This window comes from Hemitrygon akajei, chromosome 23 (assembly GCF_048418815.1).
Source record: "Hemitrygon akajei chromosome 23, sHemAka1.3, whole genome shotgun sequence".
In the NCBI taxonomy this organism is placed as follows: domain Eukaryota; kingdom Metazoa; phylum Chordata; class Chondrichthyes; order Myliobatiformes; family Dasyatidae; genus Hemitrygon; species Hemitrygon akajei.
In genome coordinates this window covers 20,513,032-20,533,282 of record NC_133146.1, presented here as the reverse complement: position 1 = coordinate 20,533,282, position 20,251 = coordinate 20,513,032, and the positions used below count along the sequence as shown (strand labels likewise).

The 20,251-nt window shown below is 42.7% G+C and overlaps 1 protein-coding gene across 1 annotated transcript; it reads right to left on the bottom strand.

The window, feature by feature from the left end:
• Positions 1-502: 502 nt before the first annotated feature.
• On the bottom strand, positions 503-16,851 carry LOC140715235 (uncharacterized). The gene is made up of 2 exons (XM_073027134.1): positions 16,746-16,851; positions 503-6,792 (listed from the first exon to the last, which is right to left on the bottom strand). The coding sequence occupies exon 2, from the start codon at positions 5,841-5,843 to the stop codon at positions 5,079-5,081; it is 765 nt and encodes a 254-aa protein (XP_072883235.1). The 5' UTR covers positions 5,844-6,792; positions 16,746-16,851; the 3' UTR covers positions 503-5,078.
• Positions 16,852-20,251: the final 3,400 nt, after the last annotated feature.

The following is a 20,251-nucleotide window of genomic DNA, read 5'->3' as shown; positions in this document are numbered from 1 at the left end:
CAGAATGAACTTGTTGCTGTCTTTTCAGGAGGAATGAATTAGTGCTCCCTTTCAACACATGGAACAAATTAACAGTCTCCTCTTGTGTGAGCTCACTGGTGTGTCACGAAGTTGGATGATTGAGTAAATCCCTTCCCACACTCTGAACAGGGAAATGGCTTCTCTCCAGTGCAAACTTGCTGGTGTATCCTGAGATGGGATAAATGAGGAAATCCCTTCCCGCACATGGAGCAAATTAATTGCCTCTCCCTGGTGTGAACTTGCTGATGTATTAGCAGTTTCAGGCTATCCCTTTTCACAGTCAGAGCAGATAAATAGACTCTCCCCACTGTGAACTTGTTGGTGTGTCTACAGGTGGGATGACCAAGGAAATTCTTTCAGACATAAAGAGCAGGTGAATGGCTTCATCCCAGTGTGAACTGTCTGATGAGTCAGTAGTTCAGAAACAGAATAAATCTTCAAGCAGCTGAGCATATGGCTCTGGATCTAATGGGTTTCAATGAAAAGTTAAAACAGAACACTTTATTTCACACACAAATCAGATGCATGTTTCCAGAGTTTCCAAGGATTAACAACAAATCTACTGGTTACAAAGGAAATATCCGGTCACTTCTTCAATGACTTGAAGACAATTTATAAAGTTTATTTCCAGATTGCTTTATCAAAATCTCACCCCTACACTGTACACGCCAATGAGTGAAGAACAGCATTTCGGATGAGCTAGTTTTAGACCCAGGTGAGCTGTGACATCATACTGTTGTAGTGAGGGTCTACACAAGATAAAGAGAACAAATTTTCACCTCCTATCCTGTCATGGTCGGGCATCTGGGCTCAGCATCAAATTCCCTGACTGTCTAGCTGGCTGAATCATAATGGGATAATCCTACTTGTCATTTACAGTATCTGTGATTTGGCTCAATTTGTCTTTGCCCATTGCAAAAGCTTAAGAGTTCTGGGCATGTCCCACTGCTCTATTAGGTGCACAAGGTATTTACATGGCTCCTTATGGAGACTTTCTAATCACTGTGACCCTGAGGAGATTAACGGCGGTGAGCTCAGCAATGACATCAACGAATGTCAGTAGTAGGTAATGGCAGTTATATAAAGGCCTCCCAACAGTAGGTGGGATGTGCACCACAGATTTCAATGGGAAATAGAAAAAGTGTGTCAAAAGGGCAATGTTATGATAGTCATGGGAGATTTCAACATGCAGGTCAATTGGGAAAATCAGGTTGGTAATGGATCTTAAGAGAGTAAGTTTGTTGAATACTTAAGACATAGCTTTTTAGTGCAGTTTGTCCTTGATCTTACTGAATTGGGTATTATGTAATGAACCAGAGCTGATTAGGGAGCTTAAGGTAAAAGAACCCTTAGGAGACAGTGATCACAATATGATTGAGCTCAATTTAAAATCTGATAGAAAGTAAAGTCTGACGTAGCAGTATTTCAGTGGAGTACAGGAAATTTCAGTGGTATGAGAGAGGAGATGGCCAAAGTAAATGGGAAGGAGATACAGTCGGCCCTCCTCATCCGTGGGGGATTGGTTCCGGGACCCCCAGCGGACACTAAAAAATGCGGATGCTCAAGTCCCTTATTTAACCTGTTGCAATGCGGTGGTTTTTAGGACCCAGTGGAACCCCAGATCTTACTTAACCTGTCTCAGTCAGTGGACATTAGGACCTGGCAGCGGACCTCTGAATCGGCAGTGTTTCTGTTCACGAAAATAATCACGATTGAAAATAAAGTGGAAGTAATAAAGCGACTGGAAAGAGGTGAAACGCCATCAGTCATTGGAAAAGCGTTAGGCTACAGTCGGTCAACAATCGGAACAATTTTAATGGAGCATTTGAAAGCCCCTGCCCCGATGAAAGCAATGCAGTGGTTTAATTATTGAAATACATATGTTTCTTAAGTGTTTTATATGCATAGAAAGGTAAAATATGTACTATATACTAAGACAAACGTTTTACTAACTGAGGCTACATAATACCGGATGTACCTGTTCCGACTTCAAATCCGACTTAAAGACGGACTCAGGAATGGAACTCGTTCATAACCCGGGGATTGCCTGTACTTTTAAATCATCTCTAGATTACTTAAAATACCTAATACAATGTAAATGCAATGTAAATAGTTGTTATTCTGTATTGTTTAGGGAAAATGACAAGAAAAAAAATCACTTTTTAAGAACAACAAGTGCCGGAGAGAGAACTTCCAGGTTTTCCTGATCCGCGGTTGGTTGAATCTGCGCGTGCAGAATCCGCGGATAAGGAGGGCCAACTGTACTGGCAGGGATGACAGCAGAGCAGCAGAACCTACAGAGCCCAACTAAAAGAATCACTAGGAGGGAAAAGATTAAATATAAAAGGAAGCTGGCAAACAAAATCAAAGTGGATAGTAAAATAAAAGAGAGATGAGAGTGAATCTAGGACTGCTAGAAAATGAGGCTGGAGAAATATTAACACAGAGGACAAGGAGATGGCAGATGAACTAAATGAGTGTTTTGCATCAGTCTTCACTATGGAAAACAATAGCAGTGTGTCAGATGCTGAAGGGTGCGAGGGAAGAGAAGTGAGTGCAGTTACTATTACAAGGGAGAAGTGCTCAAAAAGCTGAAAGACCTAAGTCACCCAGGCCAGATGAACTGCACCTGTGGGTTCTGAAAGAGGTAGCAATAGAGATTATGGAAGCATTAGTGATGATCTTTCAAAAATCATTGGACGCTGGCATGGTGCCAGAGGACTGGAAAATTACAAATGTCATTCCACTTTTTAAGAAAGGAGAAAGGCAATAGAAAGGAAAATATAGACCAGTTAACCTTACCTCAGTGGTTGGGAAGATATTGGAGTCAATTGTTAAGGATGAGGTTATGGAGTCCTTGGTGACACAGGAGAAGACAAGACAAAGTCAGCATGGTTTCCTTAAGGGAAAATCTTGCCTGACAAACCTGTTGAAATTCTTTAAGAAGATTACAAGTAGGATAGATAAAGGGGATGCAATGGATGTTGTATATTAGGACTTTCAGAAGGCCTTTGACAAAGTGCCACACATGAGGCTGCCTACCAAATTAAGAGCCCATGGTATTACAGGACAGTTACAGGCATGGTTAGAGCATTGGCTGATTGATAGGAGGCAGTGAGTGGGAATAAAAGGATCCTTTACTGGTTGGCTGCCAGAGACTAGTGGTGTTTCGCAGGGGTCAGTGTTGGGATCACTTCTCTTTATGCTGTATATCAATGATTTAGATGATGGAATAGGTGGCTTTGTTGCCAAGTTTGCAGATGATACAAAGATTGGTGAAGGGGCAGATAGTGTTGAGGAAACAGGTAGGCTGCAGAAGGACTTAGACAGATTAGGAGAATGGTCAAGGAAGTGGCAAATGAAATACAATGTTGGAAAATGCATGGTCATTCACTTTAGTAGAAGAAATAAAGTGCAGACTATTTTCTAACAGGGAATCCGAGTTGCAAAGGGACTTGGAAGTCCTTGTGCAGAACACCTTAAAGAATAACTTGCAGGTAGAGTTGGTGGTGAGAAAAGCAAATGCAATACTAGCATTCATTTCAAGAGGTCTAGAATACAAAAGCAGGGATGTGATGCTGAGGCTTTATAAGACACTGGCGAGGCCTCACCTTGAGTACTGTATACAGTTTTGGGCTCCTCATCTAAGAAAAGATGTGCTGGCTTTGGAGAAGGCTCACAAGGATGATTCTGGGAATGAAAGGGTTTTCATACGAGGAACATTTGATTGCAGCTGAGCCTGGGAGGTCCAGCGCACTCATTCCCAGGGCCTTTTGTCCACTGAATGCATCTGCAACTTTCAGTACAACTGTAGACTCTCAGCACCTGTGCACTTGATTTGCAATGGTTGATCCTGAAGCTCAGAGATTCTAGGTAAGAACAGTGCCATGGAAAGTGTTAACAAGCACTGCCTACCCTCTACCAAATGAAACCAACCCAGTCAATATTTTAATGAGAAAAGCCAGTTTAACACAAACGAAAGAAAATCTGCAGACGCTGGAAATCCAATGGCTGTTGACATTGACTATATTACTTGTGGGAACTTGCTGTGTTAAATCGGCCACACACACAAAATGCTGGAAGAACTCAGTAGGCCAGGCAGCATCTATGGAAAAAGTACAGTTGACTTTTCGGGTTGAGTTATCAGCAGGTCTCGGCCCGAAACACTGACTGTACTTTAACACAGCAAGTTCCCACAAGTAATATAGTCAATGTCAACAGTCATTGTGCGTATAAACAGTCAAAACGAACCTAATTTTTTTCTGGTTGATCAGTTTCCAAATGTTGCTATTTGTCATTTATTGCCATGCCCCCCATTCTTCATATGGTCTTACCACCACCACTGTCCGCAGTCCGAAACCATGCCCTGTGTTGACCCATCTAGTTTCTGACTCTGCTCCACTGAACATTCAACTAATGGTTCCCTACTCTGCTTTCAGACTTTAGAGGACAGTGGTGTATTCTAGCAACCCAGCTGTGTGACACTCAGCCCTTTAGCAGTGAAAATGACCCACAAAACTGAAATGAGCAGGGAATAAGTAGGTTACCTACCAATATCAATTTTCCTTAGCCCAGAGATTTGAGGGATAAAGAACATGTCAGAGATAACTGCAGTCAGCTCGTCATCTTTAGTCTGTAGAAAATCATGCAGGAAATTTAAAGGAAACCTCTTCACCCACAGCGTAGTGACTGTTTGAAACTCATCACCTCAGGGAGAGTGAGAAGTGAATAGCAGGGATGGGTTTAAAAGAACTGTTGTGGAACAGAAACATCGGAAGGGACCAGCTAGGCTGGTTTGTCTCCCTACTCTACACTGGATGTGTTGTAGATTCTCAAAGTACATGAGACAGAGTTTAAGGCAGAATTGATTTATTTGTCACAAATCTAGAATACTAAACTCTAGTCCCATTAAAGGTGAACATCAGCAAAATATGTTGCTCCCATGCCCAGTGAGCAGAACTGGGTGTGATGAGCAGCAGCAATAATTACAGAGTTCGACACCAACAGTCACTCGTGAACTTGCCTCTGGATTCAGCAACAAGATGGTTAAATGTCCATCAACTTCTTAATCCAGTGTGAACTTGGTAGTGCGTCACAAGGTGGGATGACTGACTGAATCCCTTCCCACATGCAGAGCAGGTGAATGGCTTCTCCCCAGTGTGAACTCGCTGGTGTGTCTGTAGGTGGGATGACCGAGTGAATCTCTTCCCACAGTCTGAGCACGTAAATGGCCTCTCCCCAGTGTGAACTGACTGGTGTGCCACTAGGTAAGATGACCGTGCGAATCCTTTCCCACACTCTGAGCAGGTGAACGGTCTCTCCCCAGTGTGAACTCGCTGATGTTCCTTCAGTTGAGATGATCGTGTAAATCGCTTCTCACAGTCTAAGCAGGCAAATGGCCTCTCCCCAGTGTGAACTGACTGGTGTGCCACTAAGTTAGATGACCGAATGAATCCTTTCCCACAGTCTGAGCAGGTGAATGGCCTCTCCCCAGTATGAACTTGCTGATGTGTCTGCAGGTGGGATAACCAACTAAATCCCTTCCCACATTCTGAGCAGGTGAACGGACTGTCTCCAGTGTGAACTGACCGGTGTGCCAATAAGGCAGATGACCGAGTGAATCCTCTCCCACAGTCTGAGCAGATGAACGGCCTCTCCCCAGTGTGAACTGACTTGTGTGCCAGTAGGTTAAATGACCGAGTGAATCCTCTCCCACAGTCTGAGCAAGTGAACGGCCTCGTTATAGTGTGAACTCGCAGGTGTTTCTGTAGATACGATGACCGAGTGAACCCTTTCCCACAGTCTGAGCAGATGACCTGCATCTCCCCAGTGGGAACTGAATGGCGTAGCTGTAGATGGGATGACTGAGTGAATCTCTTCACACAGACTGAGCAGGTGTGTGGGCTCTCCCCAGTGTGAACTCTCCTGCGTGTCAGCAGATCAGATGACCGAGTGAATATTTCCTCCACACAGAACAGTTGTGAACTCACTGGTATGTCTGCAGATCAGCTGAATGAGTGAATCTCTTCCCACAGTCTGAGCAGGTGAATGGCCTCTCACTGGTGTGAATTTTCTGATGTAGGATCACGGAACGTATGGCTTCCTGCAGTCATAACAGGTGAACCATCTCACTATGGTGTGAACTTGATGATGTATCTTCAGGCTGCATGACCAAGTAGATCTCCTCCCCCACACAGAGCAGGTGAATGGCCTCTCTTCACTGTGACTCACCGGTGTGTGTGTGGGTTGGCTGAGTGAGTGAATCCCTTCCCACACTGAGAACAGGTGAGTGATATCACCCTATTGGCAATTCAAGTCAAATGACAGACGTAGTGAATCTGTCACACAATCAATGCAGCTGAAGACCTGACCTCTAGTGACATACACTGGTATATTCTCAGCACCTCATTTCCTTTGGATTTTATTAGGTTACAATAGACAACTTCACTTCAGACACAATGAACCGTTCCAGCTGGGATGAGATACTTCATCTCCAAGCATCAACAACAGATATATTGGTGTCACAAAGGAAATATCTGGCCACTCCTTTAATAACTTGAAGACAATTTACAAGGATTATCTCCAGGTGGGTTCATCAAATCTCATCCCTATACTGACCACATGCTTCGGGTCTCCATCCTACAACTGATGTGCTCCTTCTCAGCAACTCCACCTCCACAATCAAGGATCAATGTGAACTGACAAGACACCGCAGAACTGTTGCATTGTTGTGTTTCAGATTCATATAAACAAATTCTTTGCTGTTTTGACCTGTAAAAAGATTTACAAAAGACATGAATGGGTGCAGGGCAACATTTCAGATGAGATTATTCTCTATGGTAACCTCTGATATCACACTGTTGCAATGAGATTCAACCTTAGTGGAAGATCAAATCCTGACCATCAAGAATCAGGCTCAAGTTTAATATCACTGGCATACGTCATGATATTTGCTGCTTTGTGGCAGCAGTACATTGCAATACATAGTAATAAAAATGACCAATCACAATAAGATGTTTATGTAAAAAATACATAAATAGTGCAAAAAGATAGGGAAATATATTCTGAAGAGGTGTTCATGGGTTTATTGTCTATTCAGAAATCTGATGGCAGAGGGGAATCAACTGTTCCTGAAATGTTGACTGTGTCGCTTCAGGCTCCTGGAGCTCCTCCGTGATGGTAGCAATAGGAAACAAGCATGTCCTAGACCATGGAGATTCTTAATGACTGATGGTGCCTTTTTGAGGCATCGTATTTTGAAGGTGTCCTGGACGCTGGGGAGGCTAGTGCCCATAATGGAGTTCGAATTTCCAACTTTCTACAACTTTTTCAATACTGTGCAGTGGCCCCTCCATACCAGACAGTCAATGCAACCAGTTAGAATGTTCTCCATGGTACATACGTAAAAATTTGTGAGTCTCTTTGGTGACATACCAATTCTTCCCAAACTCCTGATGAAATATAGCCGCTGTTGTCCCTTCTTCAATATGTTTAGTCCAGGATAAAACATCAGAGAGGTTGACACCCAGGAATTTGAAACTACTCACTCTTCCCACTCCTTAACCCTCAATGAGGATTGCTGCGTGTTCCTTTGACTTAACCTTCCTGAAGTCCACAATCACAAGTCTCAGTGACACTGAGTGCAAAGTTATACCTGAGACATCACTCAACCAGCCAATCTATCTATCTCACTCCAGTATGCCTCCTTGACACCATCTGAAATTCTGCCGAAAACAGTTGTCTCACTGGCAAATTTATGGATGGTGTTTGAGCTGTACTTAACCATACTATAGTTGCCGTGGAGAGAATAGTGCAGTGGGCTAAGAACACATCCTTCAGGTGCAGCAGTCTTGAATGTCAGCAAGGAGGAAATGTTATTTCTGATGTGCGCAGACTGTGGGTTCCTGGTGAGGAAGTCAAGGATCCAGTTACAGGGGGAAGTATAGAGGCCAAGGTTTTGAAGCTCTTTTTAAGTAGAACTGAGGGTATGATTGTGTTGAGCACTGAGATGTAGTCAATAAACAGCAGCCTGAGGAAACTGTCCAAGGACCAGTGGAAATGTGCTGTCGACCCATTATGGCAATAGGCAGAAGATCCAGGTCCTTGCTTAAGCAGGAGTTGATTCTAGCCATGACCAACCATTCAAAGCACTTCATCATCGTAGATGTGAGTACACTGGGCGATACTCATTGAGGCTCTTATAAAGTCATAAAAAGTACACCACAGAAACAGGCCCTTTGGACCATCTAGTCTGTGCTGAAGCATTTTTGCTGCCTCGTTCTATCAGCCTGTATCCGGACCATAGCCCTCCATACTCCTATCCAAACTTCTCCTAAACTTTGAAATAGAGCTCACATGCACCACTTGTACTGGCAGCTCCTTCCACACTCTCATGACCCTCTCAGTGGAGATGTTTCCCCTCATATTCCCCTTAAATATTTCACCTTTCACCCTTGACCCATGACTTCTAGTTATAATCCCACCAACCCTCAGTGGAAAAAGCCTGCTTGCATTTACCCATCTATACCTTTCATAATTTTGTAAACCTCTATCAAATCTCCACTCAGTTTTCTATGTTCAAGCAATAAGGTGCTAACCTATTCAACCTTTCCTTACAATTCAAGTTCTCCAGTGCTGGCAACATCCTTGTAAATTTTTTTCTGCACTCTCAACCTTATTTACATGTTTCCTGTAGGTAGATGACCAAAACCACACACAATACTCCAAATTAGGCCTCACCAATGCATTATACAACTTCAATGTAACACCCCACTTTTGTATTCAATACTTTGATTTATAAGGCCAATATGCCAACAGCTTCCTTTATAACTCTGAGCCACCAGTTTCAATGAATTATGCACCTGTATTCCCAGACCCCTTTGATCTACAGCACTCTTCAATACTTGACTGTTCTCTGTGTAAGATCTGTTCTGATTGGTCCTACTGAAGTGCAACACCTTGCACTTGTCTGCATTAAATTTCATCTGCCCCCACTTTTCCAGATCTCGCTACAGGCTCTGATAGCCTGCTTCGCTATCCGTGACACCCCAAGTCTTGGTGTCATCTGCAAATTTGCTGATTCAGTTAACCACATCATCATCCAGATGGCTAATATGGATGACAAATAACGATGATCTGGCACTGATCCCTGCAGCACTCTTCTAGACACAACCTCCAGTCAGAGAGACATCCACCGACTACCACTCTCTGGCTTCTCCCACAAAGCCAATGTCTAATCCAGTTTACTGAATGCCAAGCAACTGAACCTTCCTGACCAACCTCTTGTTCAGGACCTTGTCAAGTGCCTTGCTAAAATCCATGGCACCATCCATTGGCTTGCATTCATCAACATTCATGGTAACTTCCTCGAAAAACTCAAGATTGGTTAGATACAATCTACCATGTACAAAAGCCATGCTGACTATCACTAATCAGTCCCCGCCTATCCAAATTCTCATTTATCCAGTCCCTGAGAATATCTTCCAAAGACTTTCTGATGCCAGGGTGACCAGACATATTTTCCTAGTTTAATTTTAGAGCCTTTCCTAAACAGCGGAACATTAGCTATCCTCCAATCCTCTGATACCTCATCTGTTGTTAAAAATGATTTAGATACCTCTGCTAGGGCTCCAGCTATTTCTGCACCTGCCTCCCACAGGTTCTGAGGGAACACCTTGTCAGGCTTTGGGAATTTATCCACCCAAATTTGCCTCGACAGCAAGCATCTCCTCCTTTGTCATCCATATAGAGTCAATGTCCTTGTTGCTGTTTTGTCTCACTTCTATAGACTCTATGCCCAATGTTTGGTGGGAAGACAGATGGTGGGGGAGCTACGTGGACTCGGTTGCAGCGAGAACTAGGCCTCAAGCAGTGGGCTTGCCTGCTGCTGCAGTTCAGAGGTGCTGTAGCATGGCGCTCATGCTCGGTTGGGGTATGGCCTCTCCTGTCGGTTCTGTCCTTCAGTGGAGGTGAGGTGAGGTGTTTCATTTGCCTGTATTCATATACAGTTGAATGATAATTAAACTTGAATTTGATCTGAGTTTGATCTCCTGAGTAAGTACAGAGGCAAAAAAATCGATTTAGGGCTCCCCTATCTCTTGGCTGCACACACAGATTACCACTCTGATCTTCTAGTTTTGTCCCTTGCAATCCTTTTGCTCTTAACAATTCTGGTGAAGCCCTTGGGATTCCCCTTCACCTTGTCTGCTAGAGCAACCTCATGCCTTCTCTTAGCCCTCCTGAATCCTCTTTTAAATGTTCTCTTGCATTTCTTTTACTCCATAAGTACCTCATTTGTTCCTTCCTGCCTATACCTGATATGCACCTCCTTTTATTGCTTAACCAGGGCCTCAATATCTCTTGAAAGCCAAGGTTCCCTCAACCTGTTAACTTTATCTTTTATTTTGACAGGCACGTGCAAGCTTTGTACTCTCAAAATTTCACTTTTGAAGGCTTCCCACTTACCAAGTACACCTTTGCCAGGAAACAGCCTGGCCCAATTCACACTTGCCAGACCATTTCTGATACTATCAAAACTGGCCTTTCTCCAAATTAGAATCTCAACCTGCAGACCAGACCTATATTTTTCCATATTTATTTTGAAGCTAATGTAATTATGAGCACCAGATGCAGAGGGTTCCCCTACACAAACTTCTGTCACCTGCCCTGCCTCATTCTTTAACAGGAGATCAAGTATCACACACTCACCCATTGGGACTTCTATATACTGATTAAGGAACTGTTCCTGAATACATTTAACAAACAATACATCTAGTCCTTTTCCAGTATGGGAATCTCAATCAATATGTGGAGAGTAAAAAAAAAATCACCTACTATAATAACCTTATGTTTCTTGCAACAGTCTACAATCTCTCTACAAATTTGTTCCTTCAAATCCCACGGACTGTTAGGTGGGCCATAGTATAGTTCCATTAATGTGGTCATAACTTTCCTAATCTCAGTACCAGTCATAAAGCCTCACTAAACGAGTTCTCCAGTCTGGCCTGCCTGAGCACTGTCGTGACATTTTCCCTGACTAGTAACACCACCTCTCCCCCTTTATTCCCCCCTAACTCTGTCGAGTCCAAAAGAACAGAACCCTGGAATACTGAACTGCCAGTCTTGCACCCTCTGCAACCAAGTCTCACTAATGGCTATGATATCATAATTCCATGTGTTGATCCAGGCCCTGTGCTCATCTAACTTTTCCACAATACTTCTTACATTGAAGTATACGCAGCACAGAACATTAGTCATATCACGCTCAATCTTTTGGTTCCTGACTTTGAGTTCTTAACAACATGTCTCCACATCCTCCCCACATCTGTTCTGGCACTCTGCCTCCCATCCCCCTGCAACTCATCATCAATGAACTAGAATTGAAGATCTGCAGCTGTTGAATGGTAACTTCTGTCATTGTTGAACTCATAGGCAATATTGATTGGCCCAGTGGAGTCAATACATACTCAATACCAAAGTTTGGCAGTCTAAGGCTATGGTTGTGGACTGTCTCTACGTGGATTCTTTGCTGTCATAGAGCACTGAGTACACAGCTTGCATACAGTGTTTTATCTTATCTATACCGACCAGTACACAAAGGTTTTTGCCAGGGTTTTCATTTGATTGATGCTCGGGTGACTACAATGGAATTATTTCAGTACTTCTGGTTGAAGTATTTGTGGAATTACTATTCTTTCTCCAAACATTAGGCAGGAGATGGTCACAGTTAAGAGCGATGCAAGAAGGGTGCAATATCCTCTTCAACCTGGACTGGCCACCTGTCAATGGAATATCTGCAGATATGCTGAAGAGGAGGATCTGCAGATGATTCTGCTCTGATCTGGTTGACCATGACTGGAAGACCTCCAGTAGCACCTGACGGACTTCACAATTAATTGAAATTGCAGAAACAACTGTGTCTTCGTTTTCACAAACCTGCTGCTTCATAATTCTGGAGAGGGCATCTGCCTAAGTTTCAAGATCATAGGCTAATACCATCCTATCCACTTTTGCAGATGGTTGGCTATATACACTGGGATGCCTTTCTTAGACCAGAGGATGGACGACAGTAGTTTGTGATCAGTAAGGAGAATGAAGAGTATGCCATAAAGCACCTTGTGGAATTTCTTCACAGCAAAGATGATTCCCAAGGCTTTCTTCTCAATTTGTCCATTGTTCTCTTCTGTTGCAGTCAGTGATCTGGCTGCATGCATGACAGATTGTTCAGGACCATCAGGGAGATGACATTCCCCACTCTGTAGTTAGACACATCATTGCAACAATTGGCAATTCTAGTTCATTGTTGTTTGTCATCTGTATCAATGATCTGCATGATAATGTGCTTAACTGGATCAGTAAATTTTGTGGATGACTCCAAGAGTGGGGGGGGGGGGGGGGTGTGGAGGTGTAATGTACAGTGAGATAGACTATCATGGCCTGCAGCAGAATCGGGACCATCTGGAAAAATGGCAGATGGAATGTAATGCAGACAAGAGTGAGGTGCTGCACTTTGGTAACACCAACCAGTTTTACACAGTGAATGGTAGGGCACTAAGAATATGGTAGAACAAAGGAATCAAGGAATACAGGTCCATAGTTCATTGAAAGTGGCATCACAGGGTGATAAGAGTTGTAAGGAAAACTTTTGGCACACTGGCCTTCATAAATCAAAGTACTGAGTACAGGACAGGAGATGTTATGTTGAAGTTGTTTAAGATGTTGGTGTGGTCTAATTTGGAGTATTGTGTGAAGTTTTGGTCATCTACCTACAGGAAAGATGTAAATAAAGTTGAAAGAGTACAGAGAAAATTTAAAGGATATTGCCAGGTCTAGAGGACCTGAGTTATAAGTAAAGATTTAATAGGTTAGGACATTATTCCTTGGAATGTTGAAGATTGAGGGGACAAGGAAAGGTCAACAGCAGATGTAATCTCAATGCATCTTTGTCGGTATGGGGGGGGGCTACTGCACAGGTCCGAAAGAAGCTGCAAAGGATTGCAAGCTTAGTCGGCTCCATCTTCGGTACTAGTCTACAAAATACCCAGGACATCTTCAAGGTACGGTGTCTCAGAAAAGCAGCATCCATTATTAAGGACCTCCAGCGCCCAGGAGATGCCCTTTTCTCACTGTTGCCATCAGGAAGGAGGTACAGAAGCCTGAAGGCACACACTCAGCGATTCAGGAACAGCTTCTTCCCCTCTGCCATCCGGTTCCTAAATAGCCATTGAACCCTTGGACACTACCTCACTTTTTAAATATATAGTATTTCTGTTTCTTGCACGATTTTTAAGCTATTCAATATACATATTGTAATTGATTTTATTTATTATTTTATTTTGTTTTTTTCTTCTGTATTATGTATTGCATTGTACTGCTGCTAAGTTAACAGATTTTAAGTCACATGCCAGTGATAATAAACCAGATTTTGATCCTGAGATTTGATAGAGGTATACAGAGTTTTGAGGGATATAGATAGGGTAAATGCAGGCAGGCTTTTTCCACTGAGGTTGGGTGGGACTACAACTAGAAGTCATGGATTAGGAGTGAAAGGTGAATTTAAGGGGGAAACAGGAAGGAACTTCTTTGGAGGGTCGTGAAAGTCTGGACCGAGCTACCAGCACAAATAGTGCGTGCGAGCTCGATTTCAACGTTTAGGAGAAGTTCGGATAGGTACTTCTAAATATGTACAACTAAATATTCCTGGATTTAGTTGCTTCAGGTGTGATAGAGTAGGAGGGGCCAGAGGAGGAGGTGTTGCATTGCTTGTCCGAGAAAATCTTATGGCGGTGCTTTGGAAGGATAGATTAGAGAGCTCCTCTAGGGAGGCTATTTGGGTGGAATTGAGGAATGGGAAAGGTGTAGTAACACTGATAGGAGTGTATTATAGGCCACCTAATGGGGAGCGTGAGTTGGAAGAGCAAATGTGTAAGGAGATAGCAGATATTTGTAGTAAACACAAGGTGGTGATTGTGGGAGATTTTAATTTTCCACACATAGATTGGGAAGCTCATTCTGTAAAAGGGCTGGATGGTTTAGAGTTTGTGAAATGTGTGCAGGATAGTTTTTTGCAACAATACATATAAGTACCAACTAGAGATGGGGCAGTGTTGGACTCCTGTTAGGGAATGCGATAGGTCAGCTGACAGATGTATGTGTTGGGGAGCACTTCAGGTCCAGTGATCACAATAGCATTAGCTTCAATGTAATTATGGAGAAGGACAGGACTGGACCTAGAGTTGAGATTTTTGATTGGAGAAAGGCTAACTTTGAGGAGATGCACAGGGATTTAGAGAGAGTGGATTGGGTCAAGTTGTTTTATGGGAAGGATGTAATAGAGAAATGGAGGTCATTTAAGGGTGAAATTATGAGGGTACAGAATCTTTATGTTCCTGTTCGGTTGAAAGGAAAGGTTAAAGGTTTGAAAGCGTCATGGTTTTCAAGGGATATTAGAAACTTGGTTCGAAAAAAGAGGGATGTCTACAATAGATATAGGCAGCATGGAGTAAAGGAATTGCTCGAGGAATATAAAGAATGTAAAAGGAAACTTAAGAAAGAGATTAGAAAAGCTAAAAGAAGTTACGAGTTTGGTTTGGCAAGTAAGGTGGAAGTAAATCCGAAAGGCTTCTACAGTTATATTAAAAGCAAGAGGATAGTGAAGGATAAAATTGGTCCCTTAGAGAATCAGGGTAGTCAGCTATGTGTGGAGCCGAGGGAGATGGGAGAGATTTTGAACAATTTCTTCTCTTCGGTATTCACTAAGGAGAAGGATATTGAATGGTGTAAAGTGTGGGAAACAAGTAAGGAAGTTATGGAACCTATGACAATTAAAGAGGTGGAAGTACTGGTGCTTTTAAGAAATTTAAAAGTGGATAAATCTCCGGGTCCTGACAGGATATTCCCCAGGACCTTGAGGGAAGTTTGTGTAGAGATAGCAGGAGCTCTGACGGAGATCTTTCAGATGTCATTAGAAACGGGGATTGTGCCGGATTGGCGTATTGCTCATGTGGTTCCATTGTTTAAAAAGGGTTCTAGAAGTAAGCCTGGCAATTATAGACCTGTCAGTTTGACATCAGTGGTGGGTAAATTAATGGAAAGTATTCTTAGAGATAGTATTTATAATTATCTGGATAGACAGGATCTGATTAGGAGTAGCCAGCATGGATTTGTGCGTGGAAGGTCATGTTTGACAAACCTTATTGAATTTTTTGAAGAAGTTACGAGGAATGTTAACAAGGGTAAGGCAGTGGATGTAGTCTATATGGACTTCAGCAAGGCCTTTGACAAAGTTCCACATGGAAGGTTAGTTAAGAAGGTTCAGTCGTTAGGTATTAATGCTGGAGTAATAAAATGGATTCAACAGTGGCTAGATGGGAGATGCCAGAGAGTAGTGGTGGATAATTGTTTATCGGGATGGAGGCCGGTGACTAGCGGGGTGCCTCAGGGATCTGTTTTGGGCCCAATGTTGTTTGTAATATACATAAATGATCTGGATGATGGGGTGGTAAATTGGATTAGTAAGTATGCTGATGATACTAAGGTAGGAGGTGTTGTGGATAATGAGGTGGGTTTTCAAAGCTTGCAGGGAGATTTATGCCGGTTAGAAGAATGGGCTGAACGTTGGCAGATGGAGTTTAATGCTGAAAAGTGTGAGGTTCTACATTTTGGCAGGAATAATCCAAATAGAACATACAGGGTAAATGGTAGGGCATTGAGGAATGCAGTGGAACAGAGAGATCTAGGAATAACAGTGCATAGTTCCCTGAAGGTGGAGTCTCATGTAGATAGGGTGGTGAAGAAGGCTTTTGGAACGCTGGCCTTTATAAATCAGAGCATTGAGTACAGAAGTTGGGATGTAATGTTAAAATTGTACAAGGCATTGGTAAGGCCAAATTTGGAATATTGTGTACAGTTCTGGTCACCGAATTATAGGAAAGATATCAATAAATTAGAGAGAGTGCAGAGACGATTTACTAGGATGTTACCTGGGTTTCAGCACTTAAGTTACAGAGAAAGGTTGAACAAGTTGGGTCTCTATTCATTGGAGCGTAGAAGGTTGAGGGGGGATTTGATCGAGTTATTTAAAATTTTGAGAGGGATAGATAGAGTTGACGTGAATAGGCTGTTTCCATTGAGAGTAGGGGAGATTCAAACGAGAGGACATGATTTGAGAGTTAGGGGGCAAAAGTTTAAGGGAAACACGAGGGGGTATTTCTTTACTCAGAGAGTGATAGCTGTGTGGAATGAGCTTCCTGTAGAAGTAGAGGCCAGTTCAGTTGTGTCATTTAAGGTAAAATTGGATAGGTATATGGACAGGAAAGGAGTGGAGGGTTATGGGCTAAGTGCGGGTACTTGGGACTAGGTGAGATTAAGAGTTCGGCACGGACTAGGAGGGCCGGAATGGCCTGTTTCCGTGCTGTGATTGTTATATGGTTATATGGTACTTGGATGATAGGGGTAAGGAAGGCTATGATCTCGGTGCATGTCGATGGGAATGGGCAGATTAAATGGTTCAACACGGACTAGATGGGTCGAAAGGCCTGTTACTGTACTGTACAGTACTTTTCTATGGTTAATATTCACGGCTCATACAAACATTGCCTCTTGTGGATGAATGTCTTATAGGTGCTATAAGATGCCACACAATAACTAACATTCAATTAACAATGAAATTTGGAAAAGCTTTTAACTCATCAGAATATTTACAAAAAGTAAGACGAAAGGCCTACCGACAGCCGCTTCTTCAGAGCAATTTGTGTACAGAACGCATGCGTGATCCGGGAGGCCCGGCTTCTGCGCACTTGATCACTGACGAATTCTGAAGCGCGGAGATTGCTGGGTAAGCAAGATGCCATTCAAGTTCAAGTTTAAGATTCTAGACATTTGATTATACGCATATAGACAGTTAAATTAAACATCGTTCCTTTTGGAACAAAGTGCAAAACCCCGTACATCTAGTTACAAACAGCACATTCATGATTCAAGATTGTTTAATACAATTTCAGGTACATAATAAATATAAATACATAAGGTTCAAAATGGCTGTAAGCACAGGTTTCCCTCTGTCACATCTCTGAAAACCAGTCAATGTTCCTGTGTGAAGAACTCAACAGCTACTTTAATGCAGCAAACTCCCATACACAATATAGTCATTTTCAACAGGCATGCAGCTGTAAAGAAGGCAAAACAGAGGCTGTATTTCATTAAGAGTTTGAGGAGATTTGAAAACTTCTATAGATGTGCCACAGAGAGCATTCTGACAGGCTCCATCACTGTCTCGTATGGGGGGGGGGGGGAGGCTACCTCACAGGATCAAAAGAAGCAACTGAAAGTTGTAAAATTAGTCAGCTCCGTAATGAGCACCAGCCTCCATAGTATCAAAGATATCTTCAAGGATTCTAGGAAAGGTAGCATCCAGTATTAAGGACTCCCTTACTCAGGATATGCCCTCTTCTCATTGTTACAGAGGTACAGAAGCCTGAAGGCACACACTCAATAATTCAGGAACACCTCCTTCCCCTTTGCAAGCTGATTCCTAAATGGATATGGAGTGCATGAACACTACCACACTTGTTTCTTATTTCTGGTTTTGCACTATTTTAAATTAACTATTTAATATATATATATATATTATACTTACTGACTGTAATTATTTAATTTATTTATTTTTCTATATTATCATGTATGGCACTGTACTACTACTGGTAAGTTAACAAATTTCACGACATATGCCGGTGCTATTAAACTTAAATCTGATTTAATTCATTCTGTCTGTCAACTATCAAAGCCTAAAACAGATTGAGAAATGCAAATATAAAGCATCAAGAGAACGCCTCCAATACTCAGTGATCCGGGTTCAGTCCCAGGTGTGACGAGCAGCCATAATAACTGCAAAATCTGACATCAACAGTCCCTCATGAATTTTCAACTTTATTCAGCCACCGTGACGGTAAGAAATTTAACATACAGCTTATTTGAACTTCCTCCCTGATGTGAAGTTGCTGGTGTTTCAGCCGGTAGGATGATTGAGTAAATCTCTTTGCTCACTGAGGACAGAAGTGTGACCTCTACTTATTGTGAACTTTCTGGAGCCTCCCAGGTTGGGTTAACTGAATGAATCTCATCACACACTCAATAGATGTATGGACACTCCTCTGTGTGGACTGGCTGGGTTTTCAGTAGCTCAGGAGACTGAATGAATCCATTGACACACTTGGAATAGATGAATGGTCTCTCCCCAGTGTGAACTCACTGGTGTTTCTGCTGATTGAATGCTTTGATGATTGTGTCCCACACGTAGAGCCAGTGAACTTGGTGGTGCACCTCCAGCAGCAGTGGCCCAGTGAATCCCTCTCAAAAAGAGAGCCAGTGGATGATGTCTCACTACTTTTAACTGTGGCCATTTATCAGGTATTTGAGTTCTCCATGCTATGACTGCTGCGCTGTCTTCTCAAGCATCTCCTCCTTCTTCACAGTCAAGGATTAGTGGCATTCGAGTGCTGATGAATTGACCAACACAACAGAACTGATGGGCTGTTGCGTTTGAGATTCCCATATGTAAATCTTTTGCCTTTCTACCCTGTAAAAAAAAGTTTACAAAAGATGGTAATGTGTGAAGGAAAACATTTCAGCTGAGATAATGTTTGTTTCTTCCCTTTATCAATCCGTGACTTGGCTCCATTAGTATGGCTTCACATTCTGGGTATGTTCCACAGACCTACTGATAAGCTCAGGTTGAGTCTATGGTGAGGAAAACAATTGCGATGTTAACATTCATTTCAAGAGGACTAGAATATAAAGGCAAGGATGTAATGCTGAGACTTTATAAAGCACTGTTAAGGCCTCATTGAAGTATTGAGAACAGGTTTGGGCCCCTTATTTTAGAAACGATGTGCTGAAAATGGAAAGGTTTCAAAGAGGTTCATGAAAGTGATTCCAGGATTGAACAGCTTGTTATATGAAGAGCAATTGATACCTTTGGGCCTGTCTTCACTAGAATTCAGAGGAATGAGGGTTGACCAAGATACTCCTCCTCATCTGTTCTAAAAGTACGCCCCTCTACTCTGAGGCCGTGGCCTATGGTCTTACACTCAGCCGGCACTGGAAACATCCTGTCCACATTCGCTCTATTAAGGCCTTTCAACATTCGATAGGTTTCTCCTTTGAACCCTCTCCATTTTCAGCACATCCTTTCGAATATAAGGGGCCCAATTCAGCTCACAATACTCCAAAACGGAAGAGTTAGAAATTATTTTGAGTTTCGGAGAATCTACCGTGAGGGCCTCCAGGAAAACGCCTGCTTGTACCGGTGAATAGAAGCCATTTTCTCAGTCAGCGTCCGTGTCTTTCCAGTATGTCAGTTTACAGTGATAATAAATTGGGTCGGAGACCGATGTTACAAATGGCGCTCCTTTTGTAAGACCACGGGAGAACGGGAGATCTATGAACAAGGAGAGCCACGGCGCTGTCGCTCTGCCAGATACTTCGCGCCTCCGGTTTCCCGAAAAGCCATAGAACGTTTTCCCCCTCACACAGCCCTAGTTTCTACAACTCTCTGCGGCTTAAAAAAAAAGAGGCTGGTTTTCTTCAACCCCGAGGGCGTGGTAACTGTCCACGTCCAATAGGTGAAGGTTACATTTGCTGAAATTAGAACATTGTGAAGTGTTTGACAAGAACAGGCCATTTGGCCCAACAAAGCTTGCCAATTTGCTATTGTACTGAAATAACTATCGGGTTTAGATTTGAAAGTCTCAACGTGTTTAACTTACTTTGTCTTTATGTAAAACCTAACAGGTGTATTTGAAAATACACTGAACATTTTTGGAATTCGATAAATGCTTGCTTAAAGCCCAGGAAGTGTTTGAGGCTGCTATAACATTTAAAACAAGAAAATATTCTTTCGACGATTTTGGCACTCACAAGGATCCCACCGAAAACAAATTCGATTATTGAAAGCAAAGAAATGCAGGCACTGGAATTCTGCATGGGAGTGGTGGGAAAGCGGAATGCCCGACGCTGCGTCTGTGGATACTCCAGGTACAATTCGCGTCAGCTTGGTTGACCCACGTGCACTACACCGATACCCCTCTGTCGATTTTGAGATTGCTCTTTCCCATTGATGGTCTGATACGGCAAATTGCACATAGTGATATGAAATGCCCGATGTGCTTTCTGGCAGATCATTCTTCACCCTGCTGTAGTTAATGTTCAGTCCAGTCGATGTCGCCACACTCCA

Excerpts from the sequence above, each read along its gene's own strand:
- LOC140715235 (XM_073027134.1), bottom strand. The coding sequence starts at position 5,843 with ATGCAGGTCATCTGCTCAGACTGTGGGAAAGGGTTCACTCGGTCATCG.